The following is a 21,230-nucleotide window of genomic DNA, read 5'->3' as shown; positions in this document are numbered from 1 at the left end:
TTGGTCTTTATTATTAGTCTTTGGTTGATTTCATCCCCCAGCTCACCCCCTAATCTGTGAACTTAATTAGAACCAAAACTATGCATCATGAAAAAGCAACAGCTTAATGTACAGAGTTGTTTTTTTTTTTTCTCTAAAATAACTGAGCGAATGGAAATGGCAGGCCTGGCAAGAGAGACTCGTTGGGGGTCATGTGACCCCAATTTCCTCTACATTCGTTTTCTTCTTGTGGCTTTTAAAAGCTCTGAATTTCTTCTGTTGAATATTCAGCTGTTGGCAATTTTACTACTGGTCAACAGTATGTCACAGTAGTGCTCCACAGAAGTAAGAGAAGATGAAATTCACAGGGATCTATGTATTGCTTTACTGGAGCTGCTTGGGTGTCGGGACAGGAAGAACATTGGGCAGGGTTGGGTGGATGTTACTGCAGCCTTCCCACCATCACCATGGCTGTAAAGCTGTGTGCTAGAGATGACGCAAGCCAGGTTCTGCTTCTGGGCCTTTCCTAAGAGGATGAAAGAAAACCTGATGAATGAACTAAGCATGCTCATTTAGAGAAATCAATTTGCAACCCTGGTTTTCTGTTTCACATGACGTATTGTTTTGCTGTTTCCCTTTCTAATTCGCGGTTCACGTTAAGAAATGACAAATAGGTGTTAATTTAGTGACCCCGTTTGTTCATCTGTTACCTGAAGAAAAAAAGAACCCTTCATCCAGAGAAACACCCACACCCACACACTTATAAGTACAAATTTAATGATCCATGTATTATTAGACTCTTTCCATTACAAATATTACACGTAGATGCTCATATTCCTGATTTGTTTGCTTCTAATTAGACATCTTTAGTTTGTATGGCAACTGAAGGAGATCATTCGATGGATGTTTAGTGAGTATAGCAGGATGCTGTAGATCAAGCACAGCTCTCAGTGCTGAAGTGTCCCCCCCCCCTTCCTACTGCTTTCTCATGCTCAGTCCCCCTAACTTTCTAACATGCTCATTAGCTTAGCGCATTTCCTTCTTTGTGTAATTTAATTATAAAACTCGAGGGCTTAAGAAAGAATGACATATCCTTCAGCAAACTCTGTCTTAGGTTTAGCCTCTAGTTTTCCTGAGACATACAACCAGCCCTTTCCAGGCAAGACTTTCAGGCATTTTTAGTGGGTCACATGACCAGAGTTGCTGGAAACCACGTGGGTTACCATAGCATGTATCCAAGGACTCCAAAGCAGGAGCTGTCACTCAGGCTCAGTAACTCTTCTCTTTCTCCTTGTTTTACATTTCAGGAACTACTGGATCACTCCTGCACTTCAGGAAGTGGCTCTGGCCTTCCTTTCCTGGTACAGAGAACTGTGGCTCGCCAGATTACCCTGCTGGAGTGTGTCGGTAATTCTTTGTTTCCCTTACTTTGGGGAAGTAGACAACGCTAGCTGTGATTCTAGAAGTAGGATGGAGCTTGGAAGAGTCTGCTTCTTGTTGCTGATTATTGCTTTCTCACTAAAACAAATGCAGGAGGCACCGAGCCACCCTGCGCTGCTGTTCACTTTCAGGGGATATGCCATAGCCATGGGGTCTCTGTTCTCTGTGACTCACATTTGAGAACTTGCTGACGTTCTGGTAAGGGAGACATCACTAAGTAGTACAGACAGTGCCTAGTCAGAGGGAATCACTGGGTTTGTGTGGCAAGTGCTTTACCCATTGGACTGTTTCAATGGCCTACCTTCCTTCATGTAAAAGTACACATGCCTTTCCTGGTGTTGGAACTTAACAGAAGTAGTTTAAAAAGCTGTGCAATTGTCATTTTGGCTGATGAGTTACCAAAAATGCTTGAAAAGGATTTAGCACACATTTCTTCTGTCTTCTGAACTGGCAGAATGAATTCCTAGGAATTGTGGATTTCTGCGTCAAGGATGATTACATGATGATGATGATGATGATGATGATGATGATGTTGATGATGATAGTAGTGGTGATGATGATGATGGTGATGGTGGTGGTGATGATGATGGTGGTAGGGGTGATGATAGTGGTGGTGATGGTGATGATGATGATGATGATGATGATGGTGATGATGATGATGATGATGATGATGATAGTAGTGGTGATGGTGATGATGATGATGGTGATGGTGGTGGTGATGATGATGGTGGTAGGGGTGATGATAGTGGTGGTGATGGTGATGATGGCTTCATGAATTCCATGAGGCTGGTGCAGAGTGCTTTGCTTGTGTTTGAGACAAGGTCTCTTTTGGCCCAGTTTAGACCCCAAACAGCCAGAATTGTCATATTGTAGTAACTAGCATCTTGTTTGCTAAGGAGTAAGGATGCCTGGGTAGTGTTGGGAGGCAGTGAAGGGGCCTCGCACCTTGCCTCTCCTGCCTTCTACTTGCCCCAACATTCATCACTCACAAGTCCTTGGAGGGAGAGGTCCAATTGCTCTGAACTGTTCACAGTTCTGAGTCCATACATGGTTCTTTAACATTTTTGGACTAGTGTAGATTCAATTCTTGCATTTTAGGGGGTTGGCATTGAAGACTGATGGAATGCAGAGCCTTTTTAGGAGTTTGGAGTTTGTGTTTGCATGATGTAGCTTCGTGGGGTGGGGAACATAGATAGATGGTTAAAGAAGAGGGGGAGCTGACTCTGTCCGCCCTTCCTACATTGTGCCATCCATATGTGGAGGCCCCGGCCTAGGCATCCTCTTTATGAGCCTTCCTGGCCAAGAACATTTGGGAAGCTGTGCCACTCTCTTAGGGGCTTCTGTGTAAGACTACATTAGCAAAAGCATTTGACAGCCATTAAAATAAATCTCTGTTTTGATTTTATCCACCTACCATGCCATATATTTTATTTTCTTAGTGAAAAGGGGGGGAGGGAGGAAGGTGTGTGACAACAAACAACTTTGTATCCACAACTCTTAGGGATATTTTTCTTTACTTATTAATGAAACAGTGACTACAAAGGGAAAATACAGATAACAGAATGGAGCAAAGGCAGGAAAGGCTTAGCATTCATTTTCTATTTCTGTAGCTGCTGTCTTTGTAGCATCTTAATACTAGTCTTCATCTTGAACAGAAATGCTAAGCCATTCCTGTGACTTGATTAAAATAACTGGTAAACTAAGCGGACTTTCGTGTGATTATTGACACTGCCCCACAGTGAACTCTGGCCGTACTTAGCATCCCTTTGTATTAGTCATTGGTGTTGGATAGGTTATTAGTTCTTGTCAGGGGACCTCAGTTTGATGGTTGTCCATGTTGCTATTATCACTTCCAGAGCCAGATAGTACCCAGTGTGTCACACCTGTGAGGCAGGCACTCTGTCGCCAGGTCACATCCCCAGCCTTCAGTGTTTTTGTGACTGTTTCAGGTGTGTCACTTGGATGCACCCGCTTTCTTTCTATGCTTAGGTTCTCACTGGCTTCATTTTCCAGCAGAAGACTGTACTTGTGTACATGCAGGTGGCACTGCAGCTGCCTATTAAAGCCTTGTGATGGTGCGGTCCCCACAGGCCTGGGCAGAAAAGCCTCATTGCTTTGTAGTTTCATCTCCTGCTGCACTGCCTGCCATCTGGGCTGATTACACCCCCTGTTGACCCCGTAGTTTTGAGATAATGGCCTCCTCTTCCCTACCTCTTTGATCATCTCTACCTATAATTAAAGAGATGATTGGAAGTGGGGGGGGGGGGAACGTGTCCTTGATAAGCATGTGGCTGCTGCATGGACTTAGGGGGGCATGCCTCAGACAGGTCAGATCCCAGCTGAAGTCACCCCATTTTCTAAAATATGCCCCCCAAGTGTCTTTTAAAAATACCGTATTGCTGTAAGCGTATGAGAGTTGTAATTGCATGTATGTCTGTGTATCCCAAGGTTGCCTTAGTGTCTGAGGAGGCGAGAGGAGGGCATTGCATCCCTTGGAACTGAGGTTACAGATGGTTGTGTGCCATTTATGGGTTGTGGGAATCAAATATGGGTCCTGTGGGAGAGCATCCAGTGCTCTGAACCACTGAGCCATTTCCTCAGCCCCCTGGTGACTTTTAAAAAGACTTTATTGATTGATAATTGTATGTGTATGTTTGTGGCACATGTGTGTGACTGTGGACACCAGAGGACTGCTTTGTGGAGTCTGTTCCACTTTTATATAGATTCTGGGCATTAGACTCAGGATGGAACCAAGCAAGGCTATGCCCCTGCCGCACCGTCTCTCTGACTCCCAAATGCTCTTTCTAGTGTCTCCCACTTGTGATATCACCGGGGCCCATCTAAGCAAATGCCATGGCTAGTGTCAGATGGTGGAGGTGTTCTGGGATTGTGACCCAAAGTCTGTTTATGACTTTGAAAATCTGCTTTTGAAATATGCTTTCTTCCAAGAAACCCTTGGAGCTGGTGGTGCACGAGAACCTCCTCCCAGCACCGTAGCTTGTGGTTAATCTCCAGGTCCTCAAACTGCCCTTCTGTGGGGGTGGGGGTGGGGAGATAGGGGTGGGGGGGCGGCATCAGTGGTGGCATAACTACATTCAGATATTTGTGCTTAGAAATGCCTCTGAGGGCCCAATATAAAGGAAGGGAGCCAGGAAGCAATTCTGTTATTTAGCTGCATACACCCTACCCTTTTCACTTTTGATACCACACTGAAATCTAATAATTGATATTAATTTCTGAACTATACTTCCTTTCATGCCTTTTGAAAAACTGTATGCCAAAGGTTTCTAGACTTTTGACATTGCGACTTCACGTTGCCATCTCCAAGTCTGCTGGACTGCCTTCACAGCTAGCCTGGGACACAAGTTAGACACCCCAGGAAAGCTATTTAGATACAAATGTGTAGTTAGTTAGCAGCTGTTTGTACGGCACAGATTAGAAGGCAGTTTCCTGTCATCAGAGGGTGGATGGGGGAAGGTAGGTCCTACCTTATTTTTGTATATTTTGTATATTTTGCTGAGTCTATCCAGCAAATAATGAGAGGTGTTAAGAGTTCCAGGCTTTAGGCTCAGTGTTTACTTCTAGGAGTTGCTTGGTCTGGCCGTGTGCCCTGTATTTACCCTCCTATATATATATTAAAAACCAAAAATAATCTCAGCGCCACACAAAGAAACACATGGCCAAAGCGAACGTTACCGGCAAGACAATCTTTACAAAAAGGGTCTACTGAACCCAAACCCCGGCCAGTGAATACATGTGCCAAAATGGCCTCCGCGTTTTATCTTTGATGTGGGTGTGATGACTTTGTCTATCCCATTGGTGGGAGCTCATCTTCATGATCTGACCCAATTAGGTAATCTGCGCAGAGAGGAAGCGGGAGGCCCAGTAGGATCAGGCAGACTGTGTCTCACATCTATCTGTTTTACTGTCCACAGGGAAGGGCCGGTATGGAGAAGTGTGGAGGGGCAGCTGGCAAGGCGAAAATGTTGCCGTTAAGATCTTCTCCTCCCGAGATGAGAAGTCATGGTTCAGGGAAACAGAGCTGTACAACACTGTGATGCTGAGGCATGAAAATATTTTAGGTAAGCATGGGATAAACTTTCATTGGTCTCAATAGAGATAAGTGCCTTTCCTTTCTCCCGTGTGCCAGATCTGAAGTTTAAAGTCTCCTCTGAAAAGCAGCTTAGCGACCCTCAGCATTTATAGACTATTTAATTTTTTTTTTTTTTGACATTTAAAAAAAAATCTGCACGTAGGTTATAAATTTCCTGCATGACGAAAAGGAAATCTGTTGTGGGGCCTTCTCACTCCTGTATCTGCAGATGTACTTAAACAACAAAAACTTGTTCTGCATTGTTCTTTTCAAGGCTTCTTGGGTGGTTTTTGCTTTTTTGCTTGCCCCACCCTTCCTGAATATTTATTACTTGAGTCAAACTTAGAAAGGTCCTTGGATTCTTTCCTAGAGATTCACAGCTCCCAGGGACACCGTAATTAGATGCACATTCCCTCAAACTAGGCATCATTTTTAAAGACCAGATTTACAGAGGGATTCAGCATACATTTTAATTTGAAAACTCCTAGCATATTTCTGGGACTCACAAAGTATAGATGAATTTTCATCATCTCATCACTAAAGCTTAGCAGCACTTAAGGAATATGTGAAAGTGCCCACTACAATCCTGCCTGTTATGGCAATGGAGAGGGCCCATCGGCTTCTGTAGTTTTAAAAGGCTTTGAGTATGTTTCCATTAATACACACGTATGCTGAAAGCTGCCTAGAGAGAGTCTTCAAAAATAGAAGTGAGATCTGTGTAGAATTAACTGCAGGCTATGGCGTTGGCCACTGTATGGCTATTTGATTATGGATGGGCCTTGTACAATTCACTTCCATCCCATCCTATCAATTTCTGTGACCAATCAAATGGGACCCAAGTTGTTGGCTACTGATAATTGGATGGCTGTCCAAAGCTTTACTTCAACAATGTAGTGATGATGTTCAATCTCAGGAACATATAAAAGTGTCTTTGAGGGACTGGAGAGATGGCTCCGTGGTTCAGAGCACTGGTTGCGCTTTTGTTGGGGTCCTGGGTTCAATTTCCAGCACCCACATGGCAATAATTTGTAACTCTAGTTCCTGGAGATCTGATGACCTCTTCTGGCCTCTGTGGGCACTGCATGCACATGGTGTACACACATATATGTAAACAAAACAGCCTTTTCCCCACTGAATAAGGTAAGTAAGTAAATAAATAATAAATAAATAATGCATGTCTCTGATTCCTCTGAAATTGTCCTTTAGTGTTGGTGACTTCTAGGTCTGACTGACAGTCGTGATGCCCCAGTTGTCAGTTGCAAGGAGTCTTGATCCTCAATTATAAATGTGTCTATATCTGGCTACATCCAGTATTTTCCTTTATGTAGTACTATGACAAACAGTGGCTTTGTTCCTGTTTGCATTGTTCCTGATTGCCCACTAGCTCCTTTTCCATCCTCTAACCTCCCTTTCCTCCATCAAAACGTCTCGGTCTCTGCCAGTTTCACTGAGTAGCCTCCTCTCTGTGTTCTGCACACCTACTGCTGTTAGCCTACCACTCACCGCCTATGCTGCCCTAGGGTGGTCTGTGTGTAATAGCTGTGATGACAGCCATAGCAACACTGCCGGGGAGCATGGTGGATCATCACTGTGCCACGCATTCTGCTGGAAGTGCGTCATGGGTGGACTTTCAGGTAACCCCGACTGCAGCCTTAGAGAGTAGGTGTTCTCATATCCTCAGTTTGATGAGTGGCGACATACTAGACCTGGGGGGCGGGTCACACTGAGCAGCCTGTCCCCTCACCACAGCTCACTGCTGTGCACTGCAGTCTACAGGATAGTCATGTCACATCGCACTGGAGTCGTGTCTTAGGTTACAGAGTCAGGGTAGGAGGTGGACAGTCGTCCACAGTCAAATTTGCCTTGAGGCTTCCCCATCTTCCTTCTGCCCCTGGACCAGGCTGAGATCGAGCAACAGTTGGAGTTGGTGGTGTTAGAAGCTCTGAGTACAGCAAAAGCTTGTCTTTAAATAGTAGAGGCACTATTTAAAGTACGTGGGAAGACGCATGTACTCCTAGGAGGCATGCGAGGTCTTGAAACCTTCCGAAGGAAGAGCCTCCTGCACCTGCCAATCAAAGTTGCATCTTTCTGAACACTCACTGCCTTAGCACTGTAACTGAGGAGGTGGATTAGTGAGGTGATCCTCTCCCAAGTCTTCTCTCGCACTCCTTTAAAAGGGTAGAAGATTTCACTTTCTGCAGTATTTTTTTGCGACAGGGTCTAATGTATCTCAGGCCAGCCTCAAAGTCACAGTGCAGCCGAGGAGGGTCTTGCATTTTTGGATTCCCCCCAACCCCTGCCCCGCTTCCACATCTCAAGTGCGAGAATTACACCTAGAAGTTCCACCACGCCTGCCTTATGTGGCTGTGAGGATCAAACACGGGATTCCCTGTGTGCCAGGCAAGCCCTGTCCCAGTCACACACCCCCCAGTCCCGTTTCAAGTATTTTAAGCATAAAGTTGAACAGCTTTAACGTTGGCGTGTCTGTGCAGTGATCACCATCCAGGTTCATAACTGTCTCATGTTCTCGTGTCGTGTGTGATGGACTGGTGAGATGGCTCAGTGCTTGCTGTCACGCTTGCGCTTTCCCTGAGCTCAGCCCCTGGGATCCCCATGGAAGGAGAGAACAGACTTCCACACCTTATTCTCCGGCTTCCACTATGTGGATGTGCCACAGTACATGTGTTCATATGCACGCACACACAAAATAAGCAAGTAACAGTCGATATGAGTTAAGAGTTAGCGTGCGGTACTAAGGGGCTGGGGAGATGTAGGGAAAGTGGCTATTTTGCTGGATTGACAGCCTGAGTTTAGACCCCCCCCCCGAATTCATATAAAAGCTATGCTGTACTACAGGCATTTTATAATCCCAGCATACTCCTACTTGGAGACTGGGGATGGAGACACTAGGATTGCGAGACGTCCGTGGACCAGAGTGTTGCATACATAGCAGTGAACGGCAAGAGAGACCATGCCTCAAACAACATGAAAGGCAAGGACCGACACCTGGGATCGTTCTGTGATCTACACACATGAACCCTCTCCCTCGTATGCCATCACACCATGAATACATACATACACATGTTTGCACGCATCTACACAAGCACACACACAAGGATACTGTTGACTGTTTAATGTCACTATTTCTTGAGCCTACCTAGGAGGGAAGCAAACTACCCCTGAAAATATAAAATTAAGGTGTCCTTCCTACACAATGTGTGCTCAGCATCCTATTAAAAGCATTTTGAACTCATTCCCTTTTTCTTCCATACCCCATTAGGATAAGTGTCGTGACCCATGTCTTTTAAGCAAGGAAAGTTGGATGGAGAGCTTGCGGGCGTTGGTCATGGTCACACAGCTCAAGGATGGTGGAGCCAGTGTGTAAAGCAGTAGTATAGCTTTAGAGTGCAACCATCTCCACCCCTCACGTTCTGGCATCTCTGCTGCTTACTGAGATCATTCCCACTGAAAACTTAACAGGTCTTATGTTAATTTTTAGGTGACATTTTATTCTTTAAGAGCCTGGGAAGATGGCCCTAACAGAAATATTTGGTCAAACCATCCTTCTCCCTGTGTTATGAATACACCCAGTGGGTGAATCTGAGTCCCTACCTCCAGGCACCTACTCAGCTTTTATTAACAATGGACTGCTTTGGATTCCAAACACAGACATCCCATAATAGTGCTCCGGCACTGAGAAGGGAATGCACTTACATAAACTTGAGAGGTAAACTTGAGAGGTAAAATCTTGCTCATTTTGAACATGGTGAATGAGACATACAAATCCTTCTTTAAGATCTAAGGGCCACAGGGAAGGTAAGAGCAAAATACAATTATTTTTCCTCAGGGGAAGAAATCAGCACTGGCTATGGCTCAGGCTGGCTGTGTTAGCGGTTTCGCTTCTTTGGAATGGCACTTTCTAGTTTGGCGTCTTTATTTTGGGGGAATGTTAACGCAGATTAAGAGACCCTTAAGTGTTCTTAGAATGTGTACAGAAGTTGCTTCCTGCCTCTCTTAGCCTGTTAGTGTTTCACTTCTCTTTAAGACAGCTTCACTTGTCACCTCGGGATGAAAGCCTAGCCCAATGTCTACTCTGAATTATTAAGATTATTTATTTTTGAAAAGATTTATTTAGACACTACAGCGGGTGCAGCTGGCATGGCAGTAAGAGAATGCTGCCTGCTCTGAGCTGTTAGGATTGCAGGTGCTGGGCTCATGGTGCCTTTTTGTATGAATGCTACAGTCCTCCCTCCCTATTGTCAGCCCCCTTTTTGGGTTGGACTTTTCCAGCCCATAGACACCATCCTGGTGTTTTTACTATGTGTCGGATAGAAGCATCAGAAATACACATAACATTTGACTTTTGTTTGTTTGTTTGGTTTTTGAAACAGGGTTTCTCTGTGTTAGCCTTGGCTGTACTGGAATTTGCTCTGTAGACCACGCTGGCCTTGAACTCACAGAGATCCGCCTGCCTCTGCCTCCCGAGTGCTGGGATTAAAGGCGTGAGCTATCATCACTGCCACCCGGTGACTGGTTTGTTTTGTTAAATAACGAATCAATTATTTCATATAATTTTCTGCTGGAGAAAATAAACATAAAAGAAGTCATGGGAACAACCCATAGTATATAAAATCCACAGCCAGTCTGGACTAGAAGGCAAGCATCCAGGTTCCAGGTTATGTAGGGTTCTAGGGTACTATTTGGAGTATCCTCACAGCAAAGAGTTTGAAAATCTTATTACAAGTGAACACAGAAGAATAAATACTGTATGTCTTTTCACACTGTGTATTAGTGTTTAAAAGGATTACTTATAGTGGAAACTGGCAGGACACTTTTTTAAAAAAAGATGTATTTATTTATTATGTACACAGTGTTCTGCCTGCATGTGTGCCTGCCCACCAGAAGAGGGCACGAGATCTCATTATAGACAGTTATGAGCCACCACGTGGTTGCTGGCAATTGAACTCAGGACCTTCGGAAGAACAGCCAGTGCTCTTACCCTCTGAGCCATCTCTCCAGCCCTGGCAGGACATTTTGCTGTTCGCTGTAATTACTTTTGGTTCTAAATTAGGTCCGAGTTACATGGCGGAGCTCTCACGGTGACAATTCTGTCCTCCTTTCTAGGTTTCATCGCCTCAGACATGACATCCAGACACTCCAGCACCCAGCTGTGGCTGATCACACATTACCACGAAATGGGATCGTTGTATGACTACCTTCAGCTCACTACCCTGGATACAGTCAGCTGCCTTCGGATAGTGCTGTCCGTAGCTAGTGGTCTAGCGCATTTGCACATAGAGATCTTTGGGACGCAAGGGAAGTCCGCCATCGCCCATCGAGATCTGAAGAGCAAGAACATCCTGGTGAAGAAGAATGGACAGTGCTGCATAGCAGACTTGGGTAAGCTTAAAAAAAAAAAAAAAAAATATATATATATATATATATATTTTTTTTTTCCCATTTACCACACTTACTAATCTCGTGCTCCAACGTTGAGCCAGATTGTACCTGTTTCTCCTCCTAACGTGTAGTTCTAAAAGTTTCAGACATTCAGAAAACCTGACTGTCGTTATAGCCAGCAGGTGTACATGTAGAGCTTGCACCTCCCCCTCCCCCTCCCCCCATTAACGCGTTTACATCTCTTTCCATCTTGACCACATATACTCATCTATCCATCCATCCGATCATTTAGTCTGTGAACATTTCAAAGCAAGTTGCAGACAAAGGAGTTCTTTTCTCTGACAACTTCAATATCCAAACTAATACGCCACTAAGTAAAGTGCCTTATTTGTTCATTCATTTTTTTTTTTTTTTTCACCCACTGTCAGGTACAATTTACCCATCAGGAACAACCCAAATGTTGTATTTTTCAGAGTTTTGACAAAAGCTGTAAGCCCTAAGTCTCCGTCGGCCTTCCTGAGATTCCTCAGAGCAGGCTCACTCGCTCCGTCCCTATCCTACCCTCGCCAGCTGCGCATGCTGTTGCTTTCTCTCTTCACAAACTTTTGTAAGAAAGTAGAAATACAACTATGCACTTCATGGGGTGGTTTGTCTCCAGAATGGTCCATGAAGCCATCACTCCTCTCTCTGTAGCCAAGGCGGAGTTAGCAAATGGAGGCAGACGTCCGTGAGATCACTCACCCTTTACCACGTTGGAGCCCCGCCACCCTCCAGGGTGTAGGCTCTGCCCAGGGAACTTCAGCTGTCCTGTGGATGACATTACCTTAGTGGATACTGGCAATTCTTCAACATAGCACCTACCCTAAACTCCTAGAATTTTGGCTGCATAATTGCACTAATAAGAACCGAGTCGGGTTGTTTGTTCACTCTAACTGACTGGAGAGGCTCCTCGTTCCGATAAAGGGTTAGGAGGAATCAGCTTTAGTTGCATAACGAGATTAATCTAGTTTTGTTTGGTTTTAAAAGACAGAAGACTTGGCATGTTAGGGAAATCGATCTCCTTTGAGTCACTTTAGAACCTTTGCTTGCACGTTGAGGTATTTTTACAGTGCAGGGTGAAGAGTGTGGTCCCCAAGCTGCGCACAGCCATCAGGGTTACCATGAAGGGAACACATACAGCTTTTTTTGCATACTTACTTACTTACATGTTTACCTGGCTCAAGGACTGAATGACACCACTTATGCTTTTTCAAGGGGTCAAAGGGTCTTAGCTAAGGAGAGCTCTAGTGCTTCACGCTGTGCTCTAGGCTTCTACGCTATTGGCGCCTCCATAGTGACTGTCCATGACTTCCTCACGTAAGTCAACCGCAGCCATGCCCATCTCATGGGATTACGATAGGATTCAGGCATTGCTAAAAATATCTCATAAGGAGTCAGGTAAGGGCTGCTGCTGTCAACTAACAGGGCAGCTCTTGGCTGTGGTGTGTGGGACTTACTGAGGAGGGGGATCTGGGATTTTGCTGGTAAGTCCAGCCAATTAATGGTTCAGCCACATCTCTCTAGGTATGAAGCCTTCCAAATAAATAGATTAGTTGCTGTACAAACCCATCCTACCAAGTCACTGCAAGATGTGGGTTATGTTGTCTAGGAAACAGCCCCTTTGTGCCTTTAAGTTACATATAATTTTTCATGGTTTACCCAGAACTTAAGGATCACTCATTAGGAACAGGGTTCTGTTATCAGTGCTGCTAAAAGGACTATATCTGGTTGGTTTTTCTAACATTTTGTTATTAAAAGAAGTTAATCATATACATTTTTAATTAATTAAAAAATAAACTTTATTATTAAAAATGCTTGTGAATAAGTGGGAAAACATCACATAAAAGGTTTGAAAGACTCCTAGATTCAAAATTGGAAATTTTATCATATTTTCCTTCCATGATTAGATACTTTTACTAATTTTGAGGCATGTGGCAGACATCATAACACTTTATTACTAAATATCTCAAAATGTACCATCCCCATAGCAGACTATATCTCTTTGAAAATCACAGTTCAATCTCATCTAAAAATCATCCAAGTCTTCCTATATAACCCAGTTTGGGCTGGAACCTACTTTGTAGCCTACTTGGTGATCCCCCTGCCTCCGTCTCCTTTGGTGCTGTTTTTTATATTATAGGTAGACGGGTGGTGTGTGTGTGTGCCACCATACTAGACATTTATTTTTTGACTTTTCCAATGCAGTCAATGTTTATAAATTGATTTTTTAAATTTATTATGATAATTACCCTCTAATAGGTAAAGGACTTGCTGAAAAATTGAGCATCTAGCATCTTCTGGTATGTTTGTTCATTTGTTTCTTTTGAGACAGTGTCTTACTATTTAGGCCTAGCTGACCTGGAACTCACTGGTCTTAAACCTTGTAGAAATTTTCTTGCCTCTGCCTCCCAAATGCAGGTGCATGCTGACAAGCTATTGGTCAGGGCCATAGTCATTTAAAGCATTGGCTGTGACCAGGGGAGCCAGTTCCATTGTGGTACACTCCCGTGGCTCTTAGCATGCCAGTCTCCATGGGCTTCTTGGTTTGTTTTTTGTTTTTGTTTGTTTGTTTTCTGAAATAGGGTTTCTCTGTGTAGTCTTGGCTGTCCTGGACTCACTTTGTAGATCAGGCTGGCCTTGAACTCACATCGATCCGCCTGCCTCTGCCTCCCGTGTGCTGGGATTAAAGGTGTGCGCCACCACGCCCGGCTCCACGGGCTTCTTTACTGGCCTTTTAGCCTAATGAATGAGCCAAAGAAAATATTAGGGAAACTCTTATTGTGCCTTCATTTTAAATACCCACATGGTAACTTTTGTCATACTTTATTAGTCCAGCCCAACTTCTGGACAAAACTAAAATCCAGAACGGCTCGCATGGCCATGTCTGTTTCAACTGCACTGTAACAGCATTCTGATGTTTTAACCGTAGTTTTAGGAATGGCAGAGGAGCATATATGATTTGGAAAATGTTTACAGCAGCTAAAACTGAGAAAGAAGAAGCGGCCTGCTTTAGATGAAGCTAGTTACTGAAGTCTTGGCTAACTATGAAGGGTCTGGCCCTGTATGGAGTCCTGCACTCAAAGCTACGCCTGAAGAATTCCTTTGCTGAAGCTACCTGGAGGGATTTCCAAGGCACCGTAGGATTGCAAAGTGTCCAGGGGCATCTAGATCTCCTTTGGCACTTCTCAGCATATCGAGTGTTATAGCAATCATTTTAAGATGGTCTGTTTATCCATCAATAAACAATTCCATGCTCAAATAAGCCATGCGCACTCTATCTTTCCCCAGTGGCTAGTGGGGAATGGCAGGTCTCTCTGACTGAGGAGTTCTGAAACGAGCCATGGCTTAAGTGCCGTGGAACCATTCCACGAGGGAGGTACACTTCAAGTCAAGGTTCAACCTATTGCTGTCTGTTCCCAGGATTCCAGCGGAAGGCCTGCGGGTTCAGCCAACCTGATTGCTCTGATAGGTGGCCATCCCTTTGGGGATGAAGCAGAACCTGTCGTAGCTTGCCCTTTATGGAACAATAAATTACCTCAGGATTTTGGTCCCACACCTACTTGTTTGGAGACAAGTAGGAGAAGTGGTGAGATTTGAGAGTTTAATTTGCTGATTTTTAAAAAATATATTTTATTAATTTATTCATATTACATCTCAATTGTTATCCCATCCCTTGTATCCTCCCATTCCTCCCTCCCTCCCATTTTCCCCTTACTCCCCTCCCCTATGACTGTGACTGAGGGGGACCTCTTCCCCCTGTATATGCTCATAGGGTATCAAGTCTCTTCTTGGTAGCCTGCTATCCTTCCTCTGAGTGCCACCAGGCCTCCCCATCCAGGGGATGTGGTCAAATATGGGGCACCAGAGTTCGTGTGAAAGTCAGACCCCATTCTCCACTCAACTGTGGAGAATGTCTTGTCCATTGGAAAGATCTGGGTAGGGGTTTGAAGTTTACTGCATGTATTGTCCTTGGCTGGTGCCATAGTTTGAGCAGGACCCCTGGGAATTTGCTGATCTTTTAAGCCACGCTGAGGTTCGCATGTGGCATGTGAGTCTGCTTTTCCAGGCCTTCAAACACAGCTTCATATTGCCTCAGGGCTTTGCTGTGACCTTTACGAAAGACTTTATCATCTCCTAGAGTTTCATATGTTAACTTGACAGCCTCCTAATTGCCTCGAAATTAGTCCTTGTTCCTGCTCCCACTTCCTAACTCACAAGGAACCTGGGGACATTCAGGGTACACTAGGTGTAACGGCGGTGGCGCACGTACCACCAGAGGGCGCTTTGGATGGGGATCGTGTTATAAACTCTTTCAGCTGTCCTGTAAGAGAAAGGCCTTCTTAGCTCATCACACTGTTCTCTTCTTCCCTTGTAGGCCTAGCAGTTATGCATTCCCAGAGCACCAATCAGCTCGATGTGGGGAACAACCCCCGTGTGGGGACCAAGCGCTATATGGCCCCCGAGGTTCTCGATGAAACCATCCAAGTGGACTGCTTTGATTCTTACAAGAGGGTTGATATTTGGGCCTTTGGCCTCGTTCTGTGGGAGGTGGCCAGGCGCATGGTGAGCAACGGTAAGTGTCTGACATTGCCTTTGCCTGTGGTCTCTTGATGCTACGTGGTCCAAAGGCACAGGGGGATATGGAAGCTGCGGTGTGTCCTGAGTCAAACCACAGTTGCCCGACTTATGGTGGACCCAGTGTGTAATGGCAGTGCGTTTGAAGAGTAAGAGAAGAAATGGCAACCTCGGAACTATTTCTGGAATAATCTTTTTGTTTGTTTGTTTGTTTTTTGTTTGGGTCTCTTGCTCATTTTGTTTCCTGCTCTGGCTTTCTGGTTGACTTTCTCCGTGCCGTCCTTCCCTCTTTGTTGCTCTATAAGCTACATTTGACCTAAGAGAAATGTTCAGCTTTTATGTAAACATCCTGCTGTTGCAGATTTTTTTTTCTTCTTATCATTGGGTTTATTGAGAAAAGTCTGTCTCCATATTTGGAAGGTGTTCCTTTATAAAAAGCATTCAGTCCTCTGAGTGTGTTAAATTGACCTTCAAGGATCATGGATAGGTAGCTGTTGTTAATCTGTTGAAGTGATTTTATGAAATGGCACCGTGTTAGCCAATAGGAAAGGATTTGTTTTCCTTCCTTTCTTCCTTCCTTCCTTCCTTCCTTCCTTCCTTCCTTCCTTCCTTCCCTCCCTTTTCTTTGACGGTAGGGACTCATTTTGTAGACCTGACTAGACTGGACCTCACAGAGACCCGACTGTCTCTACTCTCAGGCGCTAGAATTAAGACATGGACTCCCATACTTGGCCTATTTGTCACTGACTTTTAGCCTGCGCCTCTCACAGCCAGCTCTCCCTCATGTCCTCTGGGTACTTGAGGCATTGATTTAGAAAGTAGTAATTCCAATTCTGTCAGCTTGGGCATGCCCTGACAACACACAGTGGTTCTTGTAGCAGAATTGCTTGAATTAACGTGATGAGCCTCAAATATCTAGAAAATAATGTCTCTGAAAGATTTCCATGAAAAGAGAGGAAAATGGTGTTTAAATTTTTATTCATTTTCCAAAAGCCCTTTTGAAAAGCCCATGACCCACTGGGATCCCAGATCTGAAGTCTTTTAGAAGTAAGACATGAAATCTAACATCTGTGTCATATCTGCCATCCACTGATAGATTCTCCTAAGGACTGAGTCTTATGGCGTAGTTATAATTTTTGTGACTAACATGACCAGAGATCAAGAGGTTCTAGGGAAGAAATAGAGTTGAGTAATTTGACAAGTAGCTGAAGTTGGTATGCTTTGATGATAGTTTGTGTGTGTGTGTGTGTGTGTGTGTGTGTGTGTGTGTGTGTGTGTGTGTATGTATGTGTGTGTGTGTGTGACACGTCAGTGGGTCTGCTTTGAGCACACCCCCTGAGGACATTGTGGTGATACAGACTAGCCATCTGTGAACTGAAATATGCCAGTTCTTTTTTTATGGAGCCATGGCACTTTCTGGTAATTGTTTCTCAATCCACCGCCTTTCAGTTGGTGCCATCGAGGCTCTTGAGACCAGTTTGCAACAGAGCAATTGCCTAGCTGCTTTATAAAGCTCTGAACTTTGCCTGAGATTTCATATGGTCTTTGCTGCCTCCCCGTTCCTTGGTCATTTGTGAGTGCCTTAGAACTGAGGAGGGAAAGTCTCCTTCTACTTAATCTATCCTCCCTGCCCCCCATTTATTTAGTTAGTTACTTTACATCCTATCTCAATTGCAAGTTCCCCTCCCTTCTCTCCTCCTAGTCCCTCCCTCTCACCCCTCCTTCACCCATCCTCCCCACCCCCTTTCTCCTCCGAGAAGAAGAGATCTCACTTGTACATCCACCACCCCACCTCCCTTTGGCATACCAAGATGCAGGAAGCCTAGTTAGGGGAAAGGGATTCAAAGGCAGGCCACAGAATCAGAAACAGCCCTGCTCCAGTTGTTAGGGGACCCACAGGAAGGCCAAGCTGCACACCTGTTACATATGTGTTTGGGGGTCCAGGTCTATCCAATGCATGCTCTTTGGCTGGTGGTTCAATCTCTGAGCCTTTTTGGGCCCAGGTTGTTTGATTCTGTAGGCTTTCTTGTGGTGTCTTTGACCTTGCTCTCTCCTTTAATCCTTCTCCCCTTCTTCCACAAGATTCCCTGAGCTCCACCTAATATTAGGCTGTGGGTCTTGTCATCTGTTTACATTAGCTGCTGAGTGAAGCCACTCAGAGGACACTTGTACCACGCTCTTGTCTGCAAGTTGAGCAGAATATGATTAATAGTGACAGAGGCTGGCTCTCTCTCACAGGATGGGTCTTTAGTTGGACCAGTCATAGCTTGGTCACTTTCAACTTCTGCTCCATCTTTGTACCTGTGCATCATGTAGGCAGGACAAATTTTGGGTTGAAGGCTTTGTGGGTGTGTTGGATTCCCCATTCCTCTATTGGAAGTCTTGCCTGGTTATAGGAAGTGAGCATTTTAGGTTCCATGTCCCTTGTTGCTAGTATTAGCTAGGGTCACGCTCATAGATTCCTGGGTATTTCCCTTGCCCTAGGTTTCTGGCTTGTCACAGAGCTATCCCCTGCCCCCCACCAATTTCAGTTCTTTTCCCCAGTTCTCTCCCCATCAGTCTTCCTCATACTTGTTCCCTCGTGTTCCATCTCCCACCCAGTTCCCCCCATCTATTTACCTCCAGTGTGTTTTATTTCCTCTTCTGAGTAAGAGTCAAACATCCTCCCTTGGGCCATCCTTGTTACTTACCTTCTTTGGGTCTGAGGATTACAACATGGTTATCCTGTACTTTATGGCTAATATCCACTTATAAGTGAGTACATACCATAGATGTCTTCTGAGTCTGGGTTACCTCACTCAGGATGATATTATTTTCTAGTTCCATTCATTTGCTTGCAAATCTCATGATTTCCTTGTTTCTAATAGCTTTGTTGAGTCTTTGTGTGGTTTAGGTATCAGAGTGATTATGGAATGAGTTTGGCAGTGTTCCTTCTGTTTCTATTTTGTGGAATAGTTTAAGGAATATTGGTATTAGCTCTTCTATGAAAGTCAGGTAGAATTCTCAAAAAATCATCTATTTTATTTAGATTTCCCAATTTTTGTGGAGTACAGGTTTAATGTAAAAGCTAATGGTTCTTTGGATTTCCTCAATATCCATTGTTATGTCCCCCTTTTCATTTCTAATTTTGTTAGTTTGGGTATTCTCTCTCTGCCTTTTAGTTAGTTTGGCTAAGGGTTTGTCTATCTTGTTGATTTTCTCAAAGAACCAGCTCTTCATTTTATTGTTTCTTTGTATCTAATTTATTGATCTCAGCCCTGAATTTAATTATTTCCTGCTATCCACTCTCCTCCTACTCCTCCTTGTCTTTTTTTCTTTTTTAAAGAGCTTCCAGATGTGATGTTAAGTTGCAAGTATGAGATCTTTCCATTGTCTTATGAAGGCACTTAGTGCTACAAATGTTCCTCTTAGCACTGCTTTCATTATATCCCATAAGTTTTAGTATGTTGTGCCTTCATTTTTGTTGAATTCTAGAAAGTCTTTAATTTCTTTTTTCATTTCTTCCTTGACTCAATGGTCATTGAATAAGAGTTTCTCAGTTTCCGTGAGTTTATAGGCTTTCTGTTGTTTCTGTTGTTCTTAAAGCCCAGCTTTAATCCATGGTGGTCTGATAAGATTATTTCAATTTTCTTGTATCTGTTGAGGCTTGCTTTGTGACCAAGTATATTGTCAATTTTGGAGACGATTCATAGGGTACTGAGAAGAAGGAATATTCTTTTGTGTTTGGGTGAAATGTTCCATAGTTATATATTAGGTCCATTTGATTTGTAACATCTGTTAGTTTCATTATTTATCTATTTAGTTACTGTCTTGATGATCTGTCCATTGGTGAGAGTGGGGCATTAGAAGCCTCCCACTATTAATGTGTGAGGTTTGATGTGTGATTTAAGCTTTAGTAATGTTTCTTTTAAGAATGTGGGTGCCCTTGCATTTGGGGCATGTATGTTCAGAATTGAGATGTCATCTTGGTGGATTTTTCCTTTGATGAGTAGAAAGTGTCCTTTTAATTAACTTTGGTTGAAAGTCTATTTTATTAGATATTAGAATGACTACTCCAGCTTGTTTCTTGGGTCCATTTGCTTGGAAAACTTTTTTCTAGCCATTTACTCTCAGGCAAAGTGTATCTTTGTCCCTGAGGTGTGTTTCTTTGTTTCTTGTATGCAGCAGTGGATCCTATTTTCCCATCTGTTCTGTTAGCCTGTGTGTTTTTATTGGGGAATTGAGTTCATTGATGCTGAGAGATCTTAATAACTATGATTTTTAATTCCTGTTATTTTGATGTTGGTGAGTGTGTGTGTGTGTGTGTGTGTGTGTGTGTGTGTGTGTGTGTGTCCCTTCTTTTTGTTTTGCTGCTGTGAGATTTATTTATTCCTTGTGTTTTCTTGGGTATAGTCCCTCCTTGGGTTAGAGTTTTTCTTAGTATATTCTGTGGGCTGGATTCGTGGATAGTTACTGTTTAAATTTGGTTTTGTCATGGAGTATCTTTTTTTCTCCGTCTATGGTGATTGAAAGTTTTGCTAGGTTTAGTAGTTTGGTCTGACATCTGTGGTCCCTTTGGGTCTGTAAGATATCTGCCCAGGCCCTTCTGGCTTTTAGAATCTCTGTTGAGAAGTAAGGTTTAATTCTGATAGGTCTGCCTTTATATGTTACTTGGCCGTTTACCCTTTCAGGTTTTAATGTTCTTTCTTTGTTCTATATATTTAGTGTTTTAATTATTATGTGGCAGGAGGATTTTCTTTTCTGGTCCAATCTATTTGGTATTCTATAAGTTTCTTGTATGTTTAAGTTTATAGGTTAGGGATCTTTTCTTCTATAATTTTGTTGAAAATATTTCCTGGGCCTTGGAGCTGGGAATCTTCTCCGTCTTCTATTCTTATTATTCTTGTTTGTGGTTTTTTTTTTTTAATAGTGTCCCAAATTTTCTGTATGATTTGTGTTAGAAACTTTTTAGATTTATTGTTTTCTTTGACTGATGTATTGCTTTCTTCTACCGTATCTTCTATGACTGAGGTTCTCTCTTCCATCTTTTGTATTCTATTGGTGATGCTTGCTTCTGTAGATCCTGCTTTCTTCCCTAAGTTTTCTATCTCCAGGATGCCCTCAGTCTGTGTTTTCTTAATTGCTTCTATTTCCATTTTAAGATCTGGAACCATTTTATTAATTTCCTTTACCTATTTGATTCTATTGTCTTGTGTTTCTTTAAGGGATTTATCCATTTCATCTTTAAAGGCCTCTGTCGTCTTTATAACATTGTATTTAAGGTCATCTTCTTGTGCTTCAGTGGTTTTAGGATATCCTGGGCTTGCTGTAGTGGGGTAGCTGGGCTCTGGTTATGCCATATTGCCTTGGCTCTTACCAATTGTGTTCTTAAGCTGGCCTTAGCCATCTGGATGTACCTGGGGCCAGCAGGCCTCCTTGGGAATGCAGGCAGATCTGTGGCTTGGATGATGGAGCTCAGGGGACAGAACAAAGCTCAGGGCTTCTAGTTGTGCCTCAGAGGGATGTGGTAGGCAGGGGATTTGGTGGGGAGGGGCCTGACCTGGATGTTCCTGAAGCCAGCAGGCCTCTTTGAGAAGGCAGACAAAGCAGGGGCTGGGAAAGTGGAGCTCAGGGCACCTGCTGAATCTATCTTAGCAAGAGTATTTAGAGGATTGGTGCCTGTATAAGCAGTGTGATGAGGAACTTCCCCCAACAAAGAAGAAGC

The 21,230-nt window shown here is 43.7% G+C and overlaps 1 protein-coding gene across 2 annotated transcripts in view; it reads left to right on the top strand.

The window, feature by feature from the left end:
* ACVR1 (activin A receptor type 1) overlaps positions 1-21,230 on the top strand; it is a 74,115-nt gene that overhangs the window by 42,949 nt on the left and 9,936 nt on the right. For both annotated transcript variants that reach the window (XM_084799665.1, XM_084799666.1), the window contains 4 exons: positions 1,287-1,386; positions 5,355-5,501; positions 10,637-10,912; positions 15,327-15,524. In XM_084799665.1, the coding sequence (XP_084655791.1) occupies positions 1,287-1,386; positions 5,355-5,501; positions 10,637-10,912; positions 15,327-15,524 (721 nt within the window). The remainder of the gene's footprint in view (positions 1-1,286; positions 1,387-5,354; positions 5,502-10,636; positions 10,913-15,326; positions 15,525-21,230) is intronic.

This window comes from Acomys minous, assembly GCF_964271855.1.
Source record: "Acomys minous genome assembly, chromosome: 10".
Taxonomy (NCBI): Eukaryota; Metazoa; Chordata; class Mammalia; order Rodentia; family Muridae; genus Acomys; species Acomys minous.
This window is presented reverse-complemented; position numbering and strand designations above follow the sequence as displayed.